The sequence below is a fragment of the Pogoniulus pusillus genome, chromosome 7 (assembly GCF_015220805.1).
Source record: "Pogoniulus pusillus isolate bPogPus1 chromosome 7, bPogPus1.pri, whole genome shotgun sequence".
Lineage (NCBI taxonomy): Eukaryota > Metazoa > Chordata > Aves > Piciformes > Lybiidae > Pogoniulus > Pogoniulus pusillus.
In genome coordinates this window covers 40655010-40682535 of record NC_087270.1, presented here as the reverse complement: position 1 = coordinate 40682535, position 27526 = coordinate 40655010, and the positions used below count along the sequence as shown (strand labels likewise).

The window sequence follows — 27526 nt, the reverse complement described above, 5'->3', positions numbered from 1 at the left end:
TGAAAGTCCAAGAATCTTTGATGTTTGTCATCAGTGCTGTGCTTGGAGACTGCACCAAATGATGTTGGTGATCTAACAGTACATTCCAGCTGCAGCATGTTTCTGCCCAGCTCTACTGCTACTCAGCAAGAAAACCTCTAATAAGTGACATGCTCTAAGCCTCAGAAAAGGATAAACTAATTCAGCCATTTCTTCCTGGTCCTCTGTGGAAATCTGGAAACATCTTACAAAGTTATTTCAGTTAGCTTGAGCAATCCTGGAGTCAGAGCCCAGGAAGCTAAACATTGTAGTCACCAACTCAGGGAGATCATAATCGTGTTTCCAACCCCAGTCCCTACGGGCGTTGCTGTCATCAAAGTTCATCGGCCAGCTGTCAGCTGCAGGGAGAAGAGAGAAGAAACAAGGAGCATGAGGTTTAAGGAGCAAGTCTTTACACTTCAAGACTCACCATCACTGACCATTTTGAAGTGCTAAAGCTGAACCCTCAGCAAGTTTGCAGCCCACACCAAGCTGTGTGGTGCAGCAGCCAGGCTGGAGGGCAGGGATCCATCCAGAGGGACCTGCACAGGCTGCAGAGGTGGGCACAAGCCAAGCTCAGGAGGTTCAAAAACACCAAGTGCAAGGTCCTGCAGCTGGGTCAGGGCAATGCCAAGCACAAATGCAGGCTGGGCAGTGAGTGGCTGGAGAGCAGCCCTCAGGAGAGGCACTCGAGGGTGCTGCTGGAGGAGAAGCTCAACAGGAGCCAGCAGTGTGCACTTGCAGCCCAGAAAGCCAAGCAGAGCCTGGGCTGCAGCAGCAGAAGTGTGGCCAGCAGGGCCAGGGAGGGGATTCTCCTCCTCTACTCTGCTCTGGTGAGACCCCACCTAGAGTACTGCATCCAGCTCTGGAGCCCCTGGGACAAGAGGGATATGGAGATGCTGGAGAGTGTCCAGAGCAGGGCCAGGAGGATGCTCAGAGGCTGCAGCAGCTCTGCTGTGAGCACAGACTGAAAGAGTTGGGGCTGTGCAGGCTGGAGCAGAGGAGGCTCCCAGGTGACCTTCTTGTGGCCTGCCAGCATCAGAAGGGGGCTACAAAAAAGCTGGGGAGGGACTTCTGAGGCTGTGAGGGAGTGGCAGGAGTGGGGGGAATGGAGCAAAGCTGGAGGTGGGGAGAGTCAGAGTGGAGGTGAGGAGGAAGTTGTTGAGCAGGAGAGTGGTGAGAGGCTGGACTGGGTTGCCCAGGGAGGTGGTGGAGGCCCCATGGCTGGAGGTGTTTGAGGCCAGGCTGTGTGAGGCTGTGTGCAGCCTGCTCTAGGGTAAGGTGTCCCTGGGCATGGCAGGGGGGTTGGAACTGGCTGCTCCTTGTGCTCCCTTCCAACCCTGACTGATTCCATGACTGGCAAGCTGTTACCAGTTAAACAGCACAGGAGGGCAATTTGCAAGCGCCTAAAAAGAGGAGAAACTTTGTTTTGTTCTAAACACACAGCACCCTAACATCTCTTACCTGCTGCCAAAGAGGCTGATACTAACCTATGGCCTGCCTGATTTTATCCACATTGTAGGTCACCTCCAGCTCAGGAATATGCTTCTGCACCTCCTGCGCCAGCTCTTCAGGAGTGAAGCTCATGGCACTGATGTTGTAGGTCCTCATGCTCAGTGCCTCTGCAGGGGCCTCCATGACCTCTAGAGTGGCTTTCAGACAGTCATCAATATACATCATAGGGAGACGAGTGTCTGGCTTTAGGTAGCACTGGAATTTGCCTGTCTTTATGGCATCGTGGAAAATCTGGACAGCATAATCTGTGGGAAAGAGCAATAGGTGGGTGACTAATCCACCTCAGCCTGGGGTTTGTGACAGTAAGCAATCCTCAGACTGAGCCCCAAGCCTCCAGATTAAAATCTCTAGGGTTTTCTTAATCTCTAGGCTGGAATCTCTCTAGATTTTAATCTAGCAGCAGAATTGGGTATGATTTACATTGTATAGCAGGAGTCGTCCTGAACCATCCTGATGCTATTTGGGCATTTGCACACTGAAGCTAAATGGCAGAGTTTGAAATGCTACCAAAGAAAGGGGAGCAAAAGGGCAGAGTCTGAAATGCTACCAAAGAAAGTGCAGCAAAAGGGGAGAGTTTGAAATGCTACCAAAGAAAGGGGAGCAAAAGGGCAGAGTCTGAAATGCTACCAAAGAAAGGGGAGCAAAAGGGGAGTTTGAAATGCTATCAAAGAAAGTGCAGCAAAAGGGCAGAGCTGGAAATGCTACCAAAGAAAGTGCAGCAAAAGGGGAGAGCCTGAAATGCTACCAAAGAAAGGGGAGCAAAAGGGCAGAGTCTGAAATGCTACCAAAGAAAGGGGAGCAAAATGGGAGTTTGAAATGCTATCAAAGAAAGTGGAGCAAAAGGGCAGAGTCTGAAATGCTACCAAAGAAAGTGGAGCAAAAGGGCAGAGCTGGAAATGCTACCAAAGAAAGTGGAGCAAAAGGGCAGAGTCTGAAATGCTACCAAAGAAAGTGGAGCAAAAGGGCAGAGCTGGAAATGCTACCAAAGAAAGGGGAGCAAAAGGGCAGAGTCTGAAATGCTACCAAAGAAAGTGGAGCAAAAGGGCAGAGCTGGAAATGCTACCAAAGAAAGTGGAGCAAAAGGGCAGAGTCTGAAATGCTACCAAAGAAAGTGGAGCAAAAGGGCAGAGTTTGAAATACTACCAAAGAAAGTGGAGCAAAAGGGCAGAGCTGGAAATGCTACCAAAGAAAGTGGAGCAAAAGGGCAGAGCTGGAAATGCTACCAAAGAAAGGGGAGCAAAAGGGCAGAGCTGGAAATGCTACCAAAGAAAGGGGAGCAAAAGGGCAGAGCTGGAAATGCTACCAAAGAAAGGGGAGCAAAAGGGCAGAGCTGGAAATGCTACCAAAGAAAGGGGAGCAAAAGGGCAGAGCTGGAAATGCTACCAAAGAAAGGGGAGCAAAAGGGCAGAGTCTGAAATGCTACCAAAGAAAGGGGAGCAAAAGAGCAGAGTCTGAAATGCTACCAAAGAAAGGGGAGCAAAAGGGCAGAGTCTGAAATGCTACCAAAGAAAGTGGAGCAAAAGGGCAGAGTCTGAAATGCTACCAAAGAAAGTGGAGCAAAAGGGCAGAGCTGGAAATGCTACCAAAGAAAGGGGAGCAAAAGGGCAGAGTCTGAAATGCTACCAAAGAAAGTGGAGCAAAAGGGCAGAGTCTGAAGTGCTACCAAAGCAAGGGGAGCAAAAGGACAGAGTCTGAAGTGCTACCAAAGCAAGGGGAGCAAAAGGGCAGAGTCTGAAATGCTACCAAAGCAAGGGGAGCAAAAGGGCAGAGTCTGAAATGCTACCAAAGAAAGTGGAGCAAAAGGGCAGAGTCTGAAGTGCTACCAAAGCAAGGGGAGCAAAAGAGCAGAGTCTGAAGTGCTACCAAAGCAAGGGGAGCAAAAGGGCAGAGTCTGAAGTGCTACCAAAGCAAGGGGAGCAAAAGAGCAGAGTCTGAAGTGCTACCAAAGCACATCAATGTAATGAATTCCAACCCTCTCAGTTACTGTCTAATGACAAAGACCATGGACTTAAGCCCCAGGCTGAAGAGGATAAAGGTATTGGAGCACAGCCCAAATAAGATCTCTGCACTGATGCTCTGCACTGCCACAGCTGAAATCCCCAGGACTGCACTGGCTTGGTTTTCCCTGCCTGCAAGAGAGACCTGGCCACAAGTCACTTACCAGTTGTTCCCCCACCAGGCTGAGAGTCAGCAGAGATAATTCCTGGATACCTCAGGCAGCGGAAGTCGAGGCCGTAGCGGTAGTGGTAGTACTGCAGAGAGAGGAGAGAAAAGGAGCTTCAGGCATTGAGACCAGGCCACAGAACTCACTGATTTCACATGGAAGAGCTGCCACAGGGAGAACCTCCATACTGGAACCACTTCCTGGCACAAGCTGCTACTAAAACGTCTCCATTCCTTGCCAATGTCCCCACTGCTCCTTCTCTATGCTGTGTCCACATCAGCAGAGGTGGATGCTTGATGCTGGTTGGTTTCTAAAGTAGGCTTAAGACACAGTGTCCAGAAGTTGAAAACCCCTCAGGCTGTGGGACATCTCAAGAATCAGGAATGGTGTGGTCAGCAGGAGCAGGGAGGTCATTCTGCCCCTGTACTCTGCACTGGTTAGACCACACCTTGAGTGCTGTGTTCAGTTCTGGGCCCCTCAGTTTAGGAGGGACACTGAGATGCTTGAGCGTGTCCAGAGAAGGGCAACGAGGCTGGGGAGAGGCCTTGAGCACAGCCCTACGAGGAGAGGCTGAGGGAGCTGGGATTGGTTAGCCTGGAGAAGAGGAGGCTCAGGGGAGACCTTATTGCTGTCTACAACTACCTGAGGGGAGGTTGTGGCCAGGAGGAGGTTGCTCTCTTCTCTCAGGTGGCCAGCACCAGAACGAGAGGACACAGCCTCAGGCTGTGCCAGGGGAAATTTAGGCTGGAGGTGAGGAGAAAGTTCTTCCCTGAGAGAGTCATTGGACACTGGAATGGGCTGCCCGGGGAGGTGGTGGAGTCGCCGTCCCTGGAGCTGTTCAAGGCAGGACTGGACGTGGCACTTGGTGCCATGGTCTGGCCTTGAGCTCTGTGGTAAAGGGTTGGACTTGATGATCTGTGAGGTCTCTTCCAACCCTGATGATACTGTGATACTGTGAAGAAGGCCAACAGCATTCTGGCCTTGGTCAGGAAGTGTGGCCAGCAGGAACAGGGAAGTGTTTGTGCCCCTGTACTGGTGAAGCCTCACCTAAAAAGATCATCTCCATCAGCAACGCTCAAAAGATGGTTCCAACAATACTCAAAAGAGATTTGTCCTTAAGAGCTGCCTCAGTCTACTACTGAGCATTAAAGCCTGGAGGAAGGAGTAATTTTGGAGAATAAATCCTATGAAGAGTGTCTGAAGGAGCTGGGGATGGATAGTTTGAAAAAGAGGAGGCTGAGGGGAGATCTATTACTGTCTAGAGCTACATGAAAGGATGTGGACAGATTGGTGCTGGTCTCTTCTCACAGGTAATTAGTGATAGAACAAGAGGGAATGGCCTCAACTTGTGACTGGACAGGTTTGGCCTGGATAATAGAATCACAGAATGATGGAATCACAGAATCAAGCAGGTTGGAAGAGACCTCCAAGCTCAGCCAGCCCAACCTAGCACCCAGCCCTGGCCAAGCAACCAGACCATGGCACTAAGTGCCCCAGCCAGGCTTGGCTTCAACACCTCCAGGCACAGAGACTCCACCACCTCCCTGGGCAGACCATTCCAATGCCAATCACTCTCTCTGCCAGCAACTTCCTAACAACATCCAGCCTAGACCTCCCCTGCCACAACTTGAGACTCTGTCCCCTTGTTCTGTTGCTGCTTGCCTGGCAGCAGAGCCCAACCCCACCTGGCTACAGCCTCCCTGCAGGCAGCTGCAGGCAGCAATGAGCTCTGCCCTGAGCCTCCTCTGCTGCAGGCTGCACACCCCCAGCTCCCTCAGCCTCTCCTCACAGGGCTGTGCTCCAGGCCCCTCCCCAGCCTTGCTGCCCTTCTCTGGACACATTTCATTATCTCAACATCTCTCTTGAACTGAGGAGCCCAGAACTGGACACTGGACACATTTGTTCCCAGCAAGCGTGGTCAGGCATTGGAATGGGCTGCCCAGGGAGGTGGTGGAGCCACCAACCCTGGATGTGTTTAAAAGCTGTTTGGATGTGGTGCTTGGAGATCTGGTTTAGGGTGAACCATAGAGTTATTGGTTGAACTTGGTGATCCTGAAGGGCTTTTCCAACCTGAATGCTTCTGTGGTCCTGTGTGAATGGATGGGGAATAGAAACTACTCCGGTGAGAGATCTTACAAAAGCCTGGGAGTTCTCCCAGAACTTCCACAAACCAAAGCAAATAAAACCATTCTCACTTCTCCCATGAGCTCAGCATGAACTTTGGAGACTCCATAGATTGTCCTTGGTCTCTGAATGCAGAGGTCAGGAGTTGGATTTCGAGGAGAGGTGGGTCCAAAGGCTCCAATAGTGCTTGGAACAAAGAGCCTCAAACTATGCTCCGCTGCGATATCCAGCACGTTATGTAAACCTGGAACAAAGCACAGCTATCAGCACAGGCAGAGCTCTCTGAAGCCTCTGAAGGAGTCATGAACTTCACAGCCTTGTCACATACCAGTAATATTTACAGCTCTGGCCAAAGGGACGTTTGCTTCTCCAACAGCACTGAGCAAAGCACTGTAGTGGAAGAGCCAAGTGATCCGATTATTCACCACTATCTCGCGTAAGTTCTTGTAGTCCAAGATGTCTGCATAGATAAAAGGACCTAGAAGAAAGGGAACCAGCAGAAAGGTGAGTGCTAAGAAGAATGGAGATAAAGAAAAGTTCTACATCAAGCTCAGATTGCTGCTTCTTGTCCCAGTCGTGAGGGTTTGGCTGCAGAGCAGAATGCACACCTACCAGCAGTGGTCAGCAAAGTAGCAAGGACACAGATTCAGACTGCACTGGGTTGAAAGGGACCCTCGAAGGTCATAGAATCATAGAATCAAACAGGTTGGAAGAGAGCTCCAAGCTCATCCAGTCCAACCTAGCACCCAGCCCTATCCAATCAACCAGACCATGGCACTAAGTGCCTCATCCAGGCCTCTCTTGAAGACCCCCAGGGACGGTGCCTCCACCACCTCCCTGGGCAGCCCATTGCAATGCCAATCACTCTCTCTGTGAAGAACTTCTTCCTAACATCCAGCCTATACCTACCCTGGCACAACTTGAGACTGTGTCCCCTAGTTCTATTGCTGGTTGCCTGGGAGAAGAGGCCACCCCCCACCTGGCTACAATGTCCCTTCAGGTAGTTGTAGACAGTAATAAGATCACCCCTGAGCCTCCTCTTCTCCAGGCTAAACAGGCCCAGCTCCCTCAACCTCTCCTCATAGGATTTGTGCTCCAGGCCCCTCACCAGCTTTGTTGCCCTTCTCTGGACATGTTCCAGCACCTCAGCATCCTTCTTGAATTGAGTGGCCCAGAACTGGACACAGTACTCAAGGGGTGGCCTGACCAGTGCTGAGTACAGGGGAAGAAAAACCTCCCTTGTCCTACTGGCCACACTGTTCCTGATGCAGGCCAGGATGCCATTGGCTCTCTTGGCCACCTGGGCACACTGCTGGCTCATCTTCAGCTTACTATCTATCAGTACCCCCAGGTCCCTTTCCTCCTGGCTGCTCTCAGCCACTCTGTCCCCAGCCTGTAGTGCTGCTTGGGGTTGTTGTGGCCAAAGTGCAGAACCCTGCACTTGGCCTTGCGCAGTCTCATCCCATTGGCCTCTGCCCACCCATGCAGCCTGGCCAGGTCCCTCTGCAGGGCTCTCCTACCTTCCAACAGCTCCACAGCTGCTCCTAGCTTGGTGTCATCTGCAAACTTACTGATGCTGGACTCAATCCTCTCATCCAGATCATCAATAAAGATATTGAACAGGACTGGGCCCAGCACTGATCCCTGGGGAACACCACTGGTGACAGCTGCCAACTGGATGTGGCACCATTCACCACCACTCTCTGGGCTCTGCCATCCAGCCAGTTCTTGATCCAGCACAGAGTGAATCTGTCCAAGCCATGAGCTGCCAGCTTGGCTAGGAGCTTCTTGTGGCAGACAGTGTCAAAGGCTTTGCTGAAGTCCAAGTAGACTACATCCACAGCCTGCCCCATGAAAACAGGGAATATAGAATCAAAGGATGGTTTGGGTTGGAAGGGACCTCTAAGGTCATCTAGTCCAACTCCCTGCAGCGAGCAGGGACATGCTCCACTAGATCAGGTTGCCCAGAGCCATCTCATATAACACCTAAATACATCCCCAACCTGGTTGATTCTATGATTCTATGATCAATAAACAGTCATGACAAAGAAAAACCTGTGCTGAGTTGCTAAAGGAGATAATCCAGAACTACTCCACACCCCACACTGTCCTCAAATTTGCCCAAGCATGTCTAACCAAAGCACAGATTTAAGTTTCCCAAGGAATAAATGCCTCTCTTTTTACAGCAGGAGCAGCAAAGCCAAGCTCAGGTTGACCCAAGAAGTTATTCTGCTCAATGACATAGCAAAACAACAGTGGGAATAAACAAACAGCCAACCAGAAAACAGTCATATGTAGAGAAAGGGAATGACAGACAGAAGAAATCAATGTCTTGACAAGACTCCAGGGCAGGAAGGCAATATCCTGAAGTTTCCTACACTAAATGGTTCAGTTTAATGCACTTCTTGTTCAGACCTGAGCTGCAGCAGGAGAAGTGTGGCCAGCAGGGCCAGGGAGGTGATTCTCCCCCTCTACTCTGCTCTGGTGAGACCCCAACTGGAGTACTGCATCCAGGTCTGGAGCATCCATTAGAAAAGGGATGTGGAGATGCTGGAGAGTGTTCAGAGCAGGGCCAGGAGGATGCTCAGAGGCTGCAGCAGCTCTGCTGTGAGCACAGACTGAAAGAGTTGGGGCTGTGCAGGCTGGAGCAGAGGAGGCTCCCAGGGGACCTTCTTGTGGCCTGCCAGGATCTGAAGGGGGCTCCAAAAAAAGCTGGGGAGGGACTTTTGAGGCTGTGAGGGAGTGGCAGGAGTGGGGGGAATGGAGCAAAGCTGGAGGTGGGAGAGTCAGAGTGGAGGTGAGGAGGAAGTTGTTGAGCAGGAGAGTGGTGAGAGGCTGGACTGGGTTGCCCAGGGAGGTGGTTGAGGCCCCATGGCTGGAGGTGTTTGAGGCCAGGCTGTGTGAGGCTGTGTGCAGCCTGCTCTAGGGTAGGGTGTCCCTGGGCATGGCAGGGGGTTGGAACTGGCTGATCCTTGTGGTGCCTTCCCACCCTGACTGAATGTATGAATTCTATGGTTCCATAACATCAGGGCTAAAGCCAAGATGTGCTCTTCTTTCCCCAGGTGCTTCCCCAGTCACTCACCACTGTAGAAAACACTGTCTGCAGGCTTCCTGATGTCAGACAGAATCACATTGTTCTTCCCAAAGCGCTTCCTGTGTGAAAATACCCACATGGCACAGTCAGGGTCATAGATCAATATCCTACAACCAAGCAGGTTGGAAGAGAGCTCCAAGCTCAGCCAGTCCAACCTAGCACCCAGCCCTGGCCAAGCAACCAGACCATGGCACTAAGTGCCCCAGCCAGGCTTGGCTTCAACACCTCCAGGGACAGCAACTCCAGCAGCTCCCTGGGCAGCCCATTCCAAGGGCAATCTTTCCTCATAAGACAGATGATTCAGACTCCTCACTCCCTTTGCAGCCTCTGCTGGACTCTCTTCAGTAGTTCCCTTTCTCCCTTGAAGTGAGGAGTCCAGAACTGGACTCAGTACTCCAGATGTGGCCTTGCTGGGCAGTGTAGAGGGGGTGGAGAACTCCCTTGACCCACTGGCTGAGGTCTTCTAAATGCATCCTGGAGACCACTGGCCTTCCTGAGCTGTCAGCTCATGCTGAATTTGTTGTCCAGCAGGACTCCCAAATGCTAGAAAACATTCCAACTGTAGCAGAGTGTTGAATGCAATCAGTTTGCTCAGGTTTAGTCAGGGCCCACATCCTTGGCAACAAACACTGCCTGTGTGCAAATAACAGTCAGAAGCTGAGCAGGACTTGATATGGGCAATGATGTGGACTAGAGAGAGCTGTCAGAGCATCCTGCATTCAAAAGATAACAACAAAATATTCAAGGTAACTGGATGTGAGCCTTGCTCCCTCCCTGGAGGCGAAGAAGGCTTTGAGGAGACCTTGGAGTGGCCTTCCAATATCTAAAGGAGGCCTACAGGAGGGCTGGGGAGGGACTATTGGCAAGGTCTTGTAATGACAGGATGAGGAGGGATGGGTTTGAACTGGCAGAGGGGAGATTCAGACTGGATGTTAGGAAGAAGTTCTTTCCAGTGATGATGGTGAAGAAAAACTGGCACAGGTTGCCCAGGGAGGCTGTGGCTGCTCCCTCCCTGAAGGTGTTCAAGGCCAGGTTGGATGAGGCCTTGAGTGACCTGTTCTAGTGGGAGCTGTCCCTGCCTGTGGCAAGGGGTTGGCACTGGCTGAGCTTTGAGGTCTCTTCTATCCTAAACCAGTCCATGATTCTATGATGAAATACATTTTCTGTGTACTCCTTTTGCTTTATCTGTTCAACTTTCACTAAATCTTAAAAACCTCAAGAACTTGCACCTTGATCTTTATTTTTGTTTGTGCTTCAAAAAATAGATCACTTCAGTCTTGAAGTTACTTAACTGAAACTGCCAGAGAGAGCCAATGGCATCCTGGGCTAGCTCAGGAGCAGTGTGGGCAGCAGGACAAGGGAGGTTCTTCTGCCCCTGTTCTCAGCACTGCCCAGGCCACCCCCTGAGTGTTGTGTCCAGTTCTGGGCTCCTGAATTGCAGGGAGATGTTGAGGTGCTGGAAGGTGTTGAGAGAAGGCTGGGGAGGGGCCTGGAGCACAGCCCTGTGAGGAGAGGCTGAGGGAGCTGGGGGTGTGCAGCCTGCAGCAGAGGAGGCTCAGGGCAGAGCTCATTGCTGTCTGCAGCTGCCTGCAGGGAGGCTGTAGCCAGGTGGGGTTGGGCTCTGCTGCCAGGCAAGCAGCAACAGAACAAGGGGACACAGTCTCAAGTTGTGGCAGGGGAGGTCTAGGCTGGCTGTGAGGAGGAAGCTCCTGGCAGAGAGAGTGATTGGCATTGGAATGGGCTGCCCAGGGAGGTGGTGGAGTCTCTGTGCCTGGAGGTGTTGAAGCCAAGCCTGGCTGGGGCACTTAGTGCCATGGTCTGGTTGCTTGTTGAGGGCTGGGTGCTAGGTTGGACTGGCTGAGCTTGGAGGTCTCTTCCAACCTGCTTGATTCTATGATTCTATGACCCCTCTCTGAGGATTCATATTCTGAACACTTCCATTGAACTGGAAGCAGACTGAACCCAGCAGGGAGTTGATGCTGAGTCAAGGCAATGATGCTGTTTTAGGACACACAGAGTACCATAGGTGCACCTAAATTAAGCACAGGAGTAAGAAGCAAAACGATGGTGAAATGCAAAGTGAGAAAGGAAAAAGGAATGCAGAGGTTTGCTATAAACTTCTCAGAAAACCTTTGCTTCTAGAAGTTGTCCTGGGGTACCCCAAATTCCTTTCCTCTCCCTTCCCCTCCATGGGTTTGACTGGGGAAAGAAGGTGTGAATATTGCTTTCCCCCTCTGTGCTGTGGGCTTGAGGGGGAAGAGCAACAGGAGCCTTTGCCATGTGTGTGCTGACCTGTGTGGGAGCCCACGCTGGAACTGGGCTGCTGCTTGGCTGGGGTTTTACACTCAGTATGAAATGGTAAATGGACACTTTGTCTAGAATCACAGAACTGCTTAGATTGGCAAAGCCCTTCAAGCTCCTTGAGTCCAATCAGTAGTTTCACACTGACAAGTCCTTGACTAACCCAAATCCCTCAGCACAACATCCAATCGCTATCAACTGCTATGGTTGGAAAGGACTACCAGGACCAGCCAGTCCAACCTGCATCCCAGCATCCTGCATCACCAGACCACAGCCTCAAGCACCACATCCACTCTTTTTTGACAGGAGGATAAAAAAGAAAGGGACAGATAGAGCAAGGGAAAATGGGGAAAGTTCCTGCCTTGACAGTTCCTCACCTTCACAGAGTGCCCAACAGGACAGGGTCCTGCCCTGATGTGCTGTTTGAAGCTAGCTAGAATGTTTTGGTGAGAAGGATTAGATCACAGGCTGTGAAAAGGAAAACAGTGCTGATGTCTACCTCACTCACAGGCTTGCTGAGAGATACAAGAACCCAAACACAGATAACTCACTTCTGCTGGGGAGCTCTGAGCTGCCTTTCTCTCTCTCGTCTCTCTGCCATCTCTCTGATTAATCCACTTTGCTTTCTAACCCCCTGGCCAAACCTCCATTCTTTCTTGGGACTGGGGTAAGGTAGAGAGGGGTGGGAGAAGGTGGAAGGGTGGTTGAGAGCCTGTCCTGGAGACTCAGGGAGGGCTGTTGTGTTTCTGGATTACCTTTTACCTTGTCCATTTCTGTCTATAACTGTATATACTGAAAATACCTGCTTGTATCTTGTGCTAAGCTGTAAATGTAAGCTTCATTCAATTTCCAGAGCAGGCTGAGTCTAGTCTGGGTGATTTCCAAAGTGTGTGTGGGGGGCAGGTAACACCCAAACCATCACATGTGACTGGACCATTCCTGCTTTTGGACAGCTCCTACCTTTTTGTGCGGCTCTCCTTTTCTCCCCCTCCCTGCCTGTGGACAGCTCTCCCCACTTCTGCACCCTTCTCTGCAAACTTGCAGGCTTGGCAAGCCCTAGGGTCCTTTTGAGAGAGCCACCGGTGACATCCAGGCCAGGCTCCTCTCAGGCCATATCAGCAGCCAACTCCATGGCTGCCTTCCAGACTGGGGACATGGGCAGTTTTGGCTCTCTCCTGCTGCTGTGAAGAGAGTGTTCCATGATCATGCCACTCATGGAAGAAAAGCTTCAGGTATCTCTGAGTTTGGCAGCTCTGCCACTCCAGGCTGGGCAGTGAGTGGCTGGAGAGCAGCCCTCAGGAGAGGGACTTGGGAGTGCTGCTGGAGAAGAAGCTCAACAGGAGCCAGCAGTGTGCACTTGCAGCCCAGAAAGCCAAGCAGAGCCTGGGCTGCAGCAGCAGAAGTGTGGCCAGCAGGGCCAGGGAGGGGATTCTCCCCCTCTGCTGTGCTCTGCTGAGACCCCACCTGGAGTACTGCAGCCAGGTCTGGAGCCCCTGGGACAAGAGGGCTGTGGAGATGCTGGAGTGTGTCCAGAGCAGGGCCAGGAGGATGCTCAGAGGGCTGCAGCAGCTCTGCTGTGAGCACAGACTGAAAGAGTTGGGGCTGTGCAGGCTGCAGAAGGGAAGGCTCCCAGGTGACCTTCTTGTGGCCTTCCAGCATCTGAGGGGGCCTCCAAAAAAGCTGGGGAGGGGCTTGTGAGGCTGTCAGGGAGTGGCAGAACTGGGGGGAATGGAGCAAAGCTGGAGGTGGGGAGAGTGAGAGTGGAGGTGAGGAGGAAGTTGTTGAGCAGGAGAGTGGTGAGAGGCTGCAATGGGTTGCCCAGGGAGGTGGTTGAGGCCCCATGGCTGGAGGTGTTTGAGGCCAGGCTGTGTGAGGCTGTGTGCAGCCTGCTCTAGGGTAGGGTGTCCCTGGGCATGGCAGGGGGGCTGGAACTGGCTGCTCCTTGTGGTCCCTTCCAACCCTGACTGGTTCTATGATTCTACTGGATAATGCCTGCAGCATAGAATCACAGAATCAAGCAGGTTGGAAGAGAGCTCCAGGCTCAGCCAGCCCAACCTAGCACCCAGCCCTCAACAATCAACCAGACCATGGCACTAAGTGCCCCAGCCAGGCTTTTCTTGAACACCTCCAGGCACAGAGACTCCACCACCTCCCTGGGCAGCCCATTCCAATGCCAATCACTCTCTCTGACAACAACTTCCTCCTAACATCCAGCCTTTTCCATTTCCTTACTTCCTAGATCTCTACAGTTGTCTATAACACCTTTATTTTTTGGAAGAAATTCCCAATGGAACTGAATCTGTAACTAAACCTAAACTAATTTTTGTGTATAGTTTGGGGGCAGGATTCCAGGAAAATACAATACTTGTATTTTTATTATCCCTGACTCAGCCACATTCATTCCCTGCCTCCACAACAAAGGGCTGGCTAAAGCTTCAATTCCTCATTAACAGCAAGAAAAATCATGACATACCTCAGAAGCTTAGCAAGTCCTACCCCAAGCTGGCCAAGACCACCTAAAAGACAAAGCACAAGAGATAAAATTCAGAGGAAAAAAGGGCTATTAAAATCCAGAGTTCCATTATTACATGCATCACATCAGAAAGAAGTGTGGTTTTTCTCAGTGACTCCAAAAGCTCTTATGTTATCCTCAAGGAAATTGGACTGGATGATCTTGGAGGGTTCTTCCAACCTGGTTGATTCTATGGAAAAAAGAAAGGAATCACAGAACTGTCTGGGTTGAAAGGGACCTCAAAGATCATTCAGTTCCCTGCCATGGGCAGGGACACCTCATACTAGATCAGGTTGCTCACAGCCCCAGGCAGTATGGCCTTAAAAACCTCCAGGGATGGGGCTTCCACCACCTCCCTGGGCAGCCTGTTCCAGTTAACATGAAGCTCATACAGGACTCTGATCTTATATCATAGAACCATAGAATCAATCAAGTTGGAAGAGAGCTCCAAGCTCAGCCAGTCCAACCTAGCACCCAGCCCTGGCCAAGCACCCAGACCATGGCACTAAGTGCCCCAGCCAGGCTTGGCTGCAACACCTCCAGCCACAGAGACTCCACCACCTCCCTGGGCAGCCCATTCCAATGCCAATCACTCTCTCTGACAACAACTTCCTAACAACATCCAGCCTAGACCTCCCCTGGCACAACTTGACACTCTGTCCCCTTCTTCTGTTGCTGCTTGCCTGGCCGCAGAGCCCAACCCCACCTGGGAGCTTCAGGTAGCTCTAGACAGCAAAGGGAGATAGAATACTCCACAGGGCTATGAAGATGATGAGAGGACTGGAGCACCTCTCTGAGGAGGAGAGGGTGAGGGACCTGGGGCTCTTTAGCCTGGAGAAGACCAGGAACCTTCTCTGTGCTTATCAAATCTAAAGGGTAGAGGTCAGGAGGATGGAGCCAGATTCTTTTCAGTGATGCCCAGCACAGACTGGAGCACAGAAAGTTCCACCTGAACAGGAGGCAAAACTTCTTTCCTTTGGGGTGACAGAGCCCAGAGAATTTGAGGAGTCTCCTTCTCTGGAGAGATTTGAAGGCAGCCTGGATGCAATTCTGTGTAACCTGCTGTGGGTGACCCTGATTAGAGTGATCTTCAGAAGTCTTTTCCAACCTCCAGTGCTCTATGGCTATGTAAACGATGATCACAGATCCAGAACAGTTTGAGTACTTTTGCTTCCAGTACTCTGCTCGCTCGGGAGGGAGGAGGGAAGTGGGAGGCTGGACTGAGCAGCTGGAGCAGGAACAGCCAGGAGAGGAGTGCTGACCTGTAATTAGCACCCGAGGATGATCTGTCTCAGCAAAGGTCACCGAGTGGAAGGCAGCATCAGAAGCCACTTGGCGGGGTGAGACTCCAATGCATCGAACCGGCACGACGGAGACACCACAGCCACAGCCCGAGCTCTGCAGCAGCTGGCTGACAGCCCTGCCAACGCTCTTCATGACTGCCATCTTCCTCTGAATGTGCTCTGAGAACAAGAGAAAGGAGTCATCGTGAACAGCTCGACCACTGCAAACATTTTCACTGAGTCACAGAGCATCAGGGGCTGGAAGGGACCTCCAAAGCTCAGCCAGGCCAGAGCAGGATCACCTGGAGCAGGTCACACTGGAATGCAACCAGGCAAGTCTTGAATATGTCTAGAGAGGGAGACTCCACAACCCCCCTGGGCAGCCTGTTCCAGTGTTCTGTCACCCTCACAGGGAGAAAAATTCCTCCTCATGTTTCCATGGACCTTCTTCTGCCTTAACTTCCACCCAGTGCCCCTTGTCCTGTCCTTGGCATCACCCAGCAGAGCCTGGCTCCAGCCTGCTGGCACTCACCTGCACATCTTTATAACCATTGCTGAGGTCACCTCTCAGTCTCCTCCTCTCCCAGCAGCACAGCCCCAGCTGCCTCAGGCTCTCCTCATAACAGAGCTGTTCCATTCCCTCCAGCAGCTTTGTGGATCCCACCATCCTCCAGCCTGTATTGACACTGGGGACTACCCCAACCTATATGCAGCTCCTATTTGGCCTTGTCCAAATTCCTCCTTGTGTTTCTATGGACCTTCCTCTGCCTTAACTTCCACCCATTGCCCCTTGTCCTGTCCTTGAGCATCACCAAGCACAGCCTGGCTCCATCCTCTTGGCACTTACACTTTACCTCCTTATAAACATTCACTTTAAACACTCTGAAGGGTTTCAGAGAAGCTTGCTGCAAACCAAATCCTGGCTGATGTGTCACCCCAGAGCCACATTTACTAGAAGCAGCCTGTGAAGTAGCACAAATGATGCATTGACCAGAGTGAGCTCAAGAAAAACACCCACAGCCCCAGCCCAGAGTCCAGCATAATGAACAGTGAGGAGATGGCTGAAGCTGAAGCCTTTTTCAAACAGGCACTGGAAGCTGTGACTCCAAGCAGGAAGGACAACAAATACAGGATTCAACAAGTTCAGCTTGCTGTGATTACACAGCTTGGCTGTGGGTAGAGTGCAAGTCTGTCAGACTGCTGTGAATAAGCAAATCTGCTTAGTATTGCATCAGCAAGATCCAGCTCAGCCAACAGAGGCAGCAGTAAAACCTCTTCTGAGAGCATTGCTTTGCTCCAACTTCATGTGTGATGGACAGCACCCAGGGAAGCAAAGCAAGCAGCAGTTATTGATCCATAACTCATGGAAATGGTCCCCTGACTGCATTAACAAGAGCAGGTTGGATGAAGCTCTTCTCCCCCTCACTCTGTGAGGTCACATCTGGAGTGCTGTGATCAGTTATGGGCTCCCCAGGTCAAGAGAGACAGGGAATGGCTGGAGAGGCCAGCAGAGGCCACAAAGACCCTGAAGGGACTGGAGTGTTTCTTCCCTAAGGAAAGGCAGAGTGACCTGAGGCTGTTTAGCTTGGGGAAAAGGAGACTGAGAGGAGATCTTCTCAGTGCTTATCAGTATCTGAAGGGTGGGGGCCACGAGGGTGGGGCCAGCCTGTCTCCACTGGTGCCCACTGATAGAGCGAGGCACAGCAGCCACACACTGGAACTCAGCAACTTCCACCTACCCCTCAAGCAAAACTTCTTTGCTCTGAGGGTGACAGAGCACTAGAACAGGCTGCTCAGAGAGGCTCTGGACTCTGCTTCTCGAGGGACTTCTGAAACCCTGCACAACCTGCTTTGGGTGACCCTGCTTCAGCAGCAGTGACTGGACTAAACGACCTACAGAGGTCCCTTCCAAACCCTACCACAGTGTCCTTAACTGTGTCACACACACACACAGAGACAGGATTCACTCACACTAACACACTGCACAAGGAGCAGTAAGTTACCCCAATCTACATGCAGCTTTACTTCTCATGCTCTCCAAATCTTCCATGCTGGGGAAGGAGATGGAGAATCCCTACTAAAGCACACACTGAGGCTCCAGTCTGCTTCTTTCAAACACAACTCTCAAAGCACAATCACTTCAATTCTTTCTTATTCCCCAACGCTGAACTCTCTTTCCCAAAGGGCTAGAAGTGAATTCCCAGATGAAAGCATAAAATCAGAGAACCAAGCAGGTTGGAAGAGACCTCCAAGCTCAGCCAGTCCAACCTAGCACCCAGCCCTATCCAGTCAACCAGACCATGGCACTAAGTGCCCCAGCCAGGCTTGGCTTCAACACCTCCAGCCACACAGACTCCACCACCTCCCTGGGCAGCCCATTCCAATGCCAATCACTCTCTCTGACAACAACTTCCTAACAACATCCAGCCTAGACCTCCCCTGACACAGCTTGACACTCTGTCCCCTTCTTCTGTTGCTGCTTGCCTGGCAGCAGAGCCCAACCCCACCTGGCTACAGCCTCCCTGCAGGCAGCTGCAGGCAGCAATGAGCTCTGCCCTGAGCCTCCTCTGCTGCAGGCTGCACACCCCCAGCTCCCTCAGCCTCTCCTCACAGGGCTGTGCTCCAGGTCCCTCCCCAGCCTTGCTGCCCTTCTCTCAACACCTTCCAGCACCTCAGCATCCCTCTTGAATTACAAACCAGCTGGCTGAAGATTCCCTTCTCAATTCTTTCCTCATTGTGCCACACCTTATTAAAAAGAGAGTTGAGAGCAGGAAGACCAGAACAAGAGATCACAGCAGATGAATTCCAGCACTACTAATTCCAGCAGGAAAGCAAACAATTACTTAATGTAGGTGTTCCTCTCACTTACATAAGGCTGAGAAGTTTCTGGTACTTCAGGGAGTCGAGCTATTTAATTACAGAAGCCTTGCTAAACTGCCTATCATGTGCTTAATAAGATACCCCCTACCCCCAAAGCAGATTATCAAAAGCACATTTGCATATTTAAACTGATCAAAGACATTCTGAGATTTCTTTCTCTCCTCACTCCACTTAGATTAGTCTGAGGAGCATGGTCAGTTCCTATACCCTCCATGGGTGATGGTTTGGGTGTTCCCTGCCCCCCATCACCACTTTGGGAATCACCCAGACTAGGCTCAGCAGCTCTGGAAACTGAATGAAGCTTTACATTTACAGCTTAGCACAAGAGACAAGCAGATAGTTGCAACTTATGCAGTTATAGACAGAAATAGACAAGTTAAAGGTAATACAGAAACACAACAGCCCTGCCAGAAACCTGAGTCCCCAGGAGGGGCTCCCAACCACCCTTCCACCTTCTCCCACCCCTCTCTACCTTACCCCAGTCCCAAGGAAGAATGGAGGTTTGCCCAGGGGAAGCAAAGTGGATTAGTCAAAGACAGCAGGTTAAGTTAGAGAGAGAGAAATGCAGCTCAAAGCCCAGAGAGAGAGCAACTCCCTTATCTATGTTTGTGTTCTTGCTCTTATCCACCTCAGCAAGCCTAGGAGTGCAGCAGACGTCACCACTGTTCTCCTTTCACAGCCTGTGATCTAGTTCTTCTCACCAAATCATTCTAGCTAGCTTCAAACTAGCACACCATGAAGTAGCTAAGCTGCACTTCACAGCCACAAACCTCTCACAGGGATCCCCAACTACAGGCTTGACCTATTCAAGCTGTACCTTTCCTGTCACAGTGCTGCAGAAGCCATCAGTCCATCTTTTCCAGGCACTGCACCAGTCCCTTGCCATTCCCTGTCATACACCAACCCTATACACCTACCCTTAGCACCACCAAAAAAAAACCCAAACCAAAACATGGACCAAAAAAGCTATTCCTGCAGCATGGAAAGTGAAGCAGGGTGCTAGGTTGGACTGGATGCTCTTGGAGGTCTCTTCCAACCTGGTTGATTCTATGGTCTGGTTGATTGGCCAGGGCTGGGTGCTAGGTTGGATTGGATGCTCTTGGAGGTCTCTTCCAACCTGGTTGATTCTATGGTCTGGTTGATTGGCCAGGGCTGGGTGCTAGGTTGGACTGGATGCTCTTGGAGGTCTCTTCCAACCTGGTTGATTCTATGATTTTCTGTGTTTTTCTAAGCAGCCCCATTTCCTGAGGACCCAATCTTGGAGGTAACTAACTCCTATCTAAGAGGCTGTGACATCTTTCTCCTGTCTTGTTTGGTACAATTCAGCTTATGTTGTCCATGGGCCACCAAGATGATGAAGAGACTGGAGAATGACACCAAGCTAGGAGCAGCTGTGGAGCTGTTGGAGGGCAGCAGAACCCTGCAGAGGGACCTGGCCAGGCTGCATGGGTGGGCAGAGGCCAATGGGATGAGACTGAACAAGGCCAAGGGCAGGGTTCTGCACTTTGGCCACAACAACCCCAAGCAGCACTACAGGCTGGAGCCAGAGTGGCTGAGAGCAGCCAGGAGGAAAGGGACCTGGGGGTACTGATAGATAGTAGGCTGAAGCTAAGGCAGCAGTGCCCAGGTGGGCAGCAGAGCCAATGGTATCCTGGGCTGGCTCAGGAGCAGTGTGGGCAGCAGGACAAGGGAGGTTCTTGTGCCCCTGTGCTCAGCACTGCTCAGGCCACAGCTTGAGTGCTGTGTCCAGTTCTGGGCCACTCAGTTCAAGAGAGATGTTGAGGTGCTGGAAGGTGTCCAGAGAAGGGCAATGAAGCTGGTGAGGGGCCTGGAACACAAACCCTATGAGGAGAGGCTGAGGGAGCTGGGGGTGTGCAGCCTGCAGCAGAGGAGGCTCAGGGCAGAGCTCATTGTTGTCTACAAGTACCTGAAGGGAGGCTGTAGCCAGGTGGGGTTGGGCTCTGCTGCCAGGCAAGTAGCAACAGAAGAAGGGGACACAGTCTCAAGCTGTGCCAGGGGAGGTCTAGGCTGGATGTTAGGAGGAAGTTCCTGGCAGAGAGAGTGATTGGCATTGGAATGGGCTGCCCAGGGAGGTGGTGGAGTCACTGTGCCTGGAGGTGTTGCAGCCAAGCCTGGCTGGGGCACTTAGTGCCATGGTCTGGTTGCTTGGCCAGGGCTGGGTGCTAGGTTGGACTGGCTGAGCTTGGATCTCTCTTCCATCCTGCTTGATTCTATGGTTCTATGACTCTATGTCTGAAAGGCTGAGAGAGCTGGGACTGGTCAGTCTGGAGAAGTCTCTGGAGAGAATTTATAAATGCACATAAATACCTGAAGGGAGGGGTGCAAAGAGCTTGGAGTCAGTCTTCTCACTGATGCCCAGTGCCAGGACCAGAGACAATGGGCACAGACTGGAACACAGGAGGTTCCCCTGAGCATCAAGAAACACCTTCTCACTTCAAGGCTGCCCAAGCACTGTCGCTGCTTGCAGGTTGCCCAGGGAAATCACAGAGCCTCCATCCTTGGAGACCTTTGACAGGCATCTGGACATGGTCATAGAATCAAGCAGGTTGGAAGAGAGCTCCAAGCTCAGCCAGTCCAACCTAGCACCCAGCCCTGGCCAACCAACCAGACCATGGCACTAAGTGCCCCAGCCAGGCTTGGCTTCAACACCTCCAGGGACAGCAATTCCACCCCCTCCCTGGGCAGCCCATTCCAATGGTACTGGCTCTGGGTGACTCTGCCTGAAGCAGGGGGGTGGACCAGATGACCTCCAGAGGTCCCCTCAAATTGCATGCATTCTCTGCTGCTCAGCCAAGGCATGACTGAGATTTCCCTCCCCTGCATGCCCACCTTCACAAAACAGACAGGTTCTTGCTGGGTTTGAGACTCAGTCCTTGCCAAGCTTGAAACTAGGTGCAAAACTAATTAGGTGAGCTGGGGAAGAAGGCAGCAAGCAGACATACCCTGATAATTCCCTCTCCTAGGACAGGTTTCTCCCTAGGAAACCAAAGCAAGAGTGTTAAAGGGCAGCACTGTCCCTGCAATGAGCCACAACAATCCCTCCTTGTTTCAGAACGGGATAATGAACACCTCTCACAGCACTGAAACTCACTGCTCTCTGTTGCAGAAAATTTCCCCTCAAAGAGCCCAAAAAGGCATTTTGAGCTCTATAAACAAAGCACAGGCTCAAGTTAGTTGCTACTAAAAATGCCACGCCAGGACCAAATTGGTTTCCCACCTACTGGGCTGGCTTTTTCCAACCACACCTGGAGCGAAAGCACACAGGATTGAGCTGGGAATTTCCTGGCAAGTCCAGGCTGAGCTCAAGGAACAGTCACCACATTTTATACCAGGCTGAACAAAAAAACCCCAACCCACCTCCTGGCTCACCAAACAGCAGAGCTGCAGGCAAAAAGAAAAGGAATCCAACCCACATATGATGTGCATTGATTTCCATTTCAAATATAAAGGGGAAGGGGGCAGGGAAGCAAAGCCTGGATGAGGCACTTAGTGCCATGGTCTGGTTGACTGGATAGGGCTGGGTGCTAGGTTGGACTGGATGAGCTTGGAGGTCTCTTCCAACCTGCTTGATTCTATGATTCTAAAGACATATATATATATATATATATAAAAGAAACTCTATGCCTTAAAAACACTTCCCCCAAACCAAACCATAAGATAAAGTTAGTCCCACCACAGTGGTCAACTGCAAAACCAACTCGGACAGAGTAGCTGCTTCTGCTACACCTGAGTTGGCTCATTTTAAAGCTGGTAGGAGTGATTAACAGCTCTGAATACAAAAGGAACTCCTTGAATTCATAACTGAAGTGAAAAGCATTTTGTTTGGTCGGGGTTTTTGGTACAGATTCCTTCTTTCTTACTGCCCCAAAGAGGAATTCTGCACTCTAAGGAAATGAAGGGAAACAAAAAACATCAGAGCCATATTTTCACACCCTCCCTTCCCCAATATCACCTTCTGACTAGTTTCTCAGTCACTGATATCAGCAGCTCGTTCTGCTGTTGCCTAGATCAAGCAAAATAAGGGAGATTTGCCCCTGAAACATGTTATTTCCTCTCACCTCATTCATTCCAACCCTAACTTCAAGCATTAACCACCAGACGCTGGAATTCCTTCCCCTTCAGCACTCACCTGCCCCTCACCCAGCAATAGTTTCTCAGTCCCTAATTCTACTCCTGATATTAGCAGCTCATTCTGCTGCTGTCTATATCAAGTAAAATAAGGAAGCTTTACCTCTGAAACATGTTATTTCCTCTCACCTCATTCACTGCAATTAACAACCAACCCCAACTTCAAGTATTAAGCACCAGACGCTGGAATTCCTTCCCCTTCTGCACTCGCCTGCCCCTGGGCTGGCAATAGTTTCTCAGTCACTAATTTTACTCCTGATATTAGCAACTCATTCTGCTGTTGCCTAGATCAAGTAAAATAAGAAAGCTTTACCTCTGGATCATGTTATTTCCTCTCACCTCATTCATTCCAACCCTAACTTTGAGCATTAAGCATCAGACACTGGAATTCCTTCCCCTTCTGCACTCGCCTGCCCCTCGGCTGGCAATAGTTTCTCAGTCCCTAATTCTACTCCTGATATTAGGAGCTCGCTCTGCCATTGCCCAGATCAAGCAAAATAAGTTTTGCCCCTGAAACATGTTATTTCCTCTCACCTCGTTCATTGCCATTAACAACCAACCCCAACTTTGAGCATTAACCACCAGACACTGGAATTCCTTCCCCTTCTGCACTCACCTGCCCCTCACCCAGCAATAGTTTCTCAGTCACTATATGTTACTCCTGATATTAGCAACTCATTCTGCTGCTGTCTAGATCAAGTAAAATAAGGAAGCTTTGCTCCTGAAACATGTTATTTCCTCTCACCTCATTCACTGCAATTAACAACCAACCCCAACTTCAAGTATTAAGCACCAGACGCTGGAATTCCTTCCCCTTCTGCACTCGCCTGCCCCTGGGCTGGCAATAGTTTCTCAGTCACTAATTTTACTCCTGATATTAGCAACTCATTCTGCTGTTGCCTAGATCAAGTAAAATAAGAAAGCTTTACCTCTGGAACATGTTATTTCCTCTCACCTCATTCATTCCAACCCTAATTTCGAGCATTAAGCACCAGACATTAGAATATCTTCCCCTTCTGCACTCACCTGCCCCTTGCCTGGCAATAGTTTCTCAGTCCCTAGTTTTACTCCTGCTATTAGCAGCTCATTCTGCTGTTGCCTAGATCAAGTCAAATAAGTAATTTTCAACTGTGAAACATGTTATTTCCTCTCACCTCATTCATTCCAACCCTAACTTTGAGCATTAAGCATCAGACACTGGAATTCCTTCCCCCTCTGCACTCACCTGCCCCTCGGCTGGCAATAGTTTCTCAGTCACTAATTTTACTCCTGATATTAGCAACTCATTCTGTTGCTGTCTAGATCAAGTAAAATAAGGAAGCTTTACCCCTGAAACATGTTATTTCCTCTCACCTCATTCACTGCAATTAACAACCAACCCCAACTTCAAGCATTAACCACCAGACGCTGGAATTCCTTCCCCTTCTGCACTCACCTGCCCCTGGGCTGGCAATAGGACAGAAGCAGAGGCACTGTGGCAATTTATAGGACACAGCCTCCTTTGAAAGCCAATCAAAACCTGACAGAAAGGAGGAGTTGTCCCATACCTTCCAACCAGGCAGAAAAAAAAGCTGTGAGTGTGAGAGCAGCCTCAGCCAGGGCTATCATTTGGTTCCCATCTGCCTGATTTTGACACGTCTGTAACTCTCTGTGCGTCCCTGCCCGTGGCACAAGGGTTGGAACAAGATGATCTTGGAGGTCCCTTTCCAAACCAAACCATTCTAAGATTCCATGCCTCAAAGCAGCACCTTGAACCAAGGAGACCCCAGGCCTGGAGCAGAGCCCTGTGAGGAGAGGCTGAGGGAGCTGGGGGTGTGCAGCCTGCAGCAGAGGAGGCTCAGGACAGAGCTCATTGCTGTCTGCAGCTGCCTGCAGGGAGGCTGTAGCCAGGTGGGGTTGGGCTCTGCTGCCAGGCAAGCAGGAATAGAGCAAGGGGACACAGTCTCAAGCTGTGCCAGGGGAGGTCTAGGCTGGATGTTGTTAGGAAGTTGTTGTCAGAGAGAGTGATTGGCATTGGAATGGGCTGCCCAGGGAGGTGGTGGAGTTGTTATCCCTGGAGGTATTCAAGAATAGACTGGATGAGGCACTTAGTGCCATGGTCTGGATGACTGCATTGGGCTGGGTGCTAGGTTGGACTGGATGACCCTGGAGGTCTCTTCCAACCTATTATTCTATGATTCATCCCCAAGGGCCAAGTATTAAACTGACTGGTTGTGGTGCAAAGGATTAGCATGAAGCAAACACATGTTCGGATGTAAAAGCAATAATCCCCCTTGGAGAGCAGGGGAAATTCTGGGGCTTGTAAGGAGATTAAAGCACAGGGAAAGGGAATAAAGGAGGAAAGGAGAAACAGGCACTCAGCAAGTGAACTGCCAGCTGTTGTTCCTTTGCAAGAGTTCCAGGGTGTTATATAACTGGCAAGCACCTGTTACTCACATAAAAGCCGACAAACACATCCAGAGGAGCCAGCAGTTCCTTCTGTATCAGTTATAAGTACAGTGGTACAGTGATAAGATAAGAAACTCGTGGGGTTTGCTCTGGAAAAATTCCACAACAGCAAGCTCCAAGGAAAATGGGAAACAGAGAGAACAAAGAGGTCAAAACCAAATCCCCAATCTCCCACTGCACGTCCAGGGGCTGCACAGCTGCCGAGATGCCGCAGGATGCTTCTCCACATTGTGTTGAGTGAAAATAACTACAAAGTCATATAAACCTGGTGATGGACATGCCAGAAACCCATACTTAGAGGTGTCAGATAATTCTAACTGAATGACATATTCATATCATTAAGTAATGATTGGACTCGATGATCTTGAAGGTCTTTTCCCATCTAAGAAATTCTGTGTGAAATTCTGTGTGTGAAACTTGGCTCCTTTCAAAGGGAAGCTAAGATGCTCTCTAGGATCACTGCAGGATCTCACAGATTCCCACCCAAAAGTAGTTTCAAAACAGACAAGATGCTCGGGATCACGGATCATGCCAACACACTGAACTCCAAGCTACTGTTCCCAACTCATGGCTGTCTCCAAACCCACACAGTTGCTGCTTCAGTCCTGGAGCAGGGCTTGTGCAATGAAAAGCTGCTCTAATTTTTCCCAGCTGTATGAAGAAGAGCTCAAGTGGGAAGCTACTGCCCACCTTGGGCACCCAGAAGACAAAGCACATGTCACCTTGCCTGTCCTAGGGCAAAGCTTTACTCTCTGGTGTCCATGAGCTGCCAACTGCAGAGTCCATCTGACCACAGCAGCTGGGAGCACTCCTGCTGCAAAAACTAGGGTGATGAGGCTGGGGAGGGGCCTGGAGCACAGCCCTATGAGGAGAGGCTGAGGGAGCTGGGGGTGTGCAGCCTGCAGAAGAGGAGGCTCAGGGCAGAGCTCATTGCTGTCTGTAGCTGCCTGCAGGGAAGCTGTAGCCAGGTGGGGTTGGGCTCTGCTGCCAGGCAAGCAGCAACAGAAGAAGGGGACAGTTGCAAGCTGTGCCAGGGGAGGTCTAGGCTGGCTGTGAGGAGGAAGTTGTTGGCAGAGAGAGTGATTGGCATTGGAATGGGCTGCCCAGGGAGGTGGTGGAGTCTCTGTGGCAGGAGGTGTTGAAGCCAAGCCTGGCTGGGGCACTTAGTGCCATGGTCTGGTTGCTTGTTGAGGGCTGGGTGCTAGGTTGGGCTGGATGAGCCTGGAGCTCTCTTCCAACCTGCTTGATTCTGTGATTCTATAGATCAAAGCCATTCCAAGCTCCCTGTTGGTATTCCCTGGGTTCAAGAGCCCCTGTGGCCCTCCTCACGCCCGCGGGCAGCGAGGTGAGAGGGTTTGTGCTGCTCCCTACGCAGGCAGCTGCTGGCTAACCTCGGTTAGAACAACCTTGACCAGGGCTCGGTTAACAGAGGTGACGCAGGCCCCTGGGACAACGCCATGCCCCCCCCGAGAAGTGACATCAGCCTCAGACACCAAGGGACTGACTGGAATCCTGACCTGGGCAGCCAAAAAAGCGCCACGGTCAGGCTACAGCAGCTAACGTGCGGTGCGGTGCCCTCGGAGCCCATCAGCCCCGCCCGCAGGCAGCGCACACGGGCGGAGCCCCCTACGACAAGCTGCTCACTTGCTAAGGGGCCAAAAAGGGCTCTGAAGCCCAACGCCCTGCTCCGGCCCCGCAACCTCCTCCCTCGGAACCGCCGGAGCGGTGGCGCTGCCGCGGGGTAAGCAGGCTCCTTCCCCGGGCAGGGCTCCGGGCTGCGCCAGCCCCCGGCGGCCAGGCGATGCGGGCGGGGAAGCCACCGCTGCGGGCGTCGCGGCCGCGGGGAGAGCAGCGCCTCCCTTCCCCCACCTCATTCATTCGGCCGCCCGCCCGGCAGTGAGGCAGCGCCAGGGGCACGCAGCGCCAGGGGCACGCAGCCCCAGGGGCACGCAGCGCCACGGGCACGCAGCGCCACGGGCACGCAGCGCCACGGGCACGCAGCCCGGCCCCACGGGCACGCAGCCCGGCCCCACGGGCACGCATCCCCACGGGCACGCAGCGCCACGGGCACGCAGCGCCACGGGCACGCAGCGCCACGGGCACGCAGCCCCAGGGGCACGCAGCGCCACGGGCACGCATCCCCACGGGCACGCATCCCCACGGGCACGCAGCGCCACGGGCACGCAGCGCCACGGGCACGCAGCCCCAGGGGCACGCAGCGCCACGGGCACGCATCCCCACGGGCACGCATCCCCACGGGCACGCAGCCCCAGGGGCACGCAGCGCCACGGGCACGCAGCGCCACGGGCACGCAGCCCCAGGGGCACGCAGCCCCACGGGCACGCAGCGCCACGGGCACGCAGCCCCACGGGCACGCAGCCCCAGGGGCACGCAGCGCCACGGGCACGCAGCCCCAGGGGCACGCAGCGCCACGGGCACGCATCCCCACGGGCACGCATCCCCACGGGCACGCAGCCCCAGGGGCACGCAGCGCCACGGGCACGCAGCCCCAGGGGCACGCAGCGCCACGGGCACGCATCCCCACGGGCACGCATCCCCACGGGCACGCAGCGCCACGGGCACGCAGCGCCACGGGCACGCAGCCCCAGGGGCACGCAGCGCCACGGGCACGCAGCCCCACGGGCACGCATCCCCACGGGCACGCAGCCCGGCCCCGCACTCACCCGTCGAGCTCCTGCCGCCGCCGCCACCTCGTGCTCCGCTCCGCGGCGCCGCGCCCCGAGAAGCCCCTGGGGCCGGTGGGGAAGGCGGGGCCGAGCGGACGTCACCGCTTGCCAGGGAGGAGACAGGGGCGAGGAGAGGGGAAAGTAGCGGGGGGAGGTGTGACGTAAGAGCTGCGGCACGCAGGCGTGACGTCACGCCCGGCGGGGCACAGCGCTGCTGCGGCTGTCCCGCAGGGCAGGGCGGGGCGGGGCGAGCCCTCCCGCTCACCCCAGCCGCGGTGGCACCGAGGGGACCCAAGGCAAATACACGAGGCCAGCGAAGCGGTGAAGTCAGCATCTCTTCGCCCTGAACCG

The 27526-nt window shown here is 52.4% G+C and overlaps 1 protein-coding gene across 1 annotated transcript; it reads right to left on the bottom strand.

Moving 5' to 3' along the window:
- On the bottom strand, positions 1-27243 carry LOC135177039 (L-threonine 3-dehydrogenase, mitochondrial-like). Its single transcript, XM_064146689.1, has 9 exons — positions 27173-27243; positions 14991-15191; positions 13690-13732; positions 8904-8974; positions 6150-6299; positions 5893-6065; positions 3695-3785; positions 1509-1778; positions 1-377 (listed from the first exon to the last, which is right to left on the bottom strand). The coding sequence occupies exons 2-9, from the start codon at positions 15172-15174 to the stop codon at positions 238-240; spliced, it is 1122 nt and encodes a 373-aa protein (XP_064002759.1). The 5' UTR covers positions 15175-15191; positions 27173-27243; the 3' UTR covers positions 1-237.
- Positions 27244-27526: the final 283 nt, after the last annotated feature.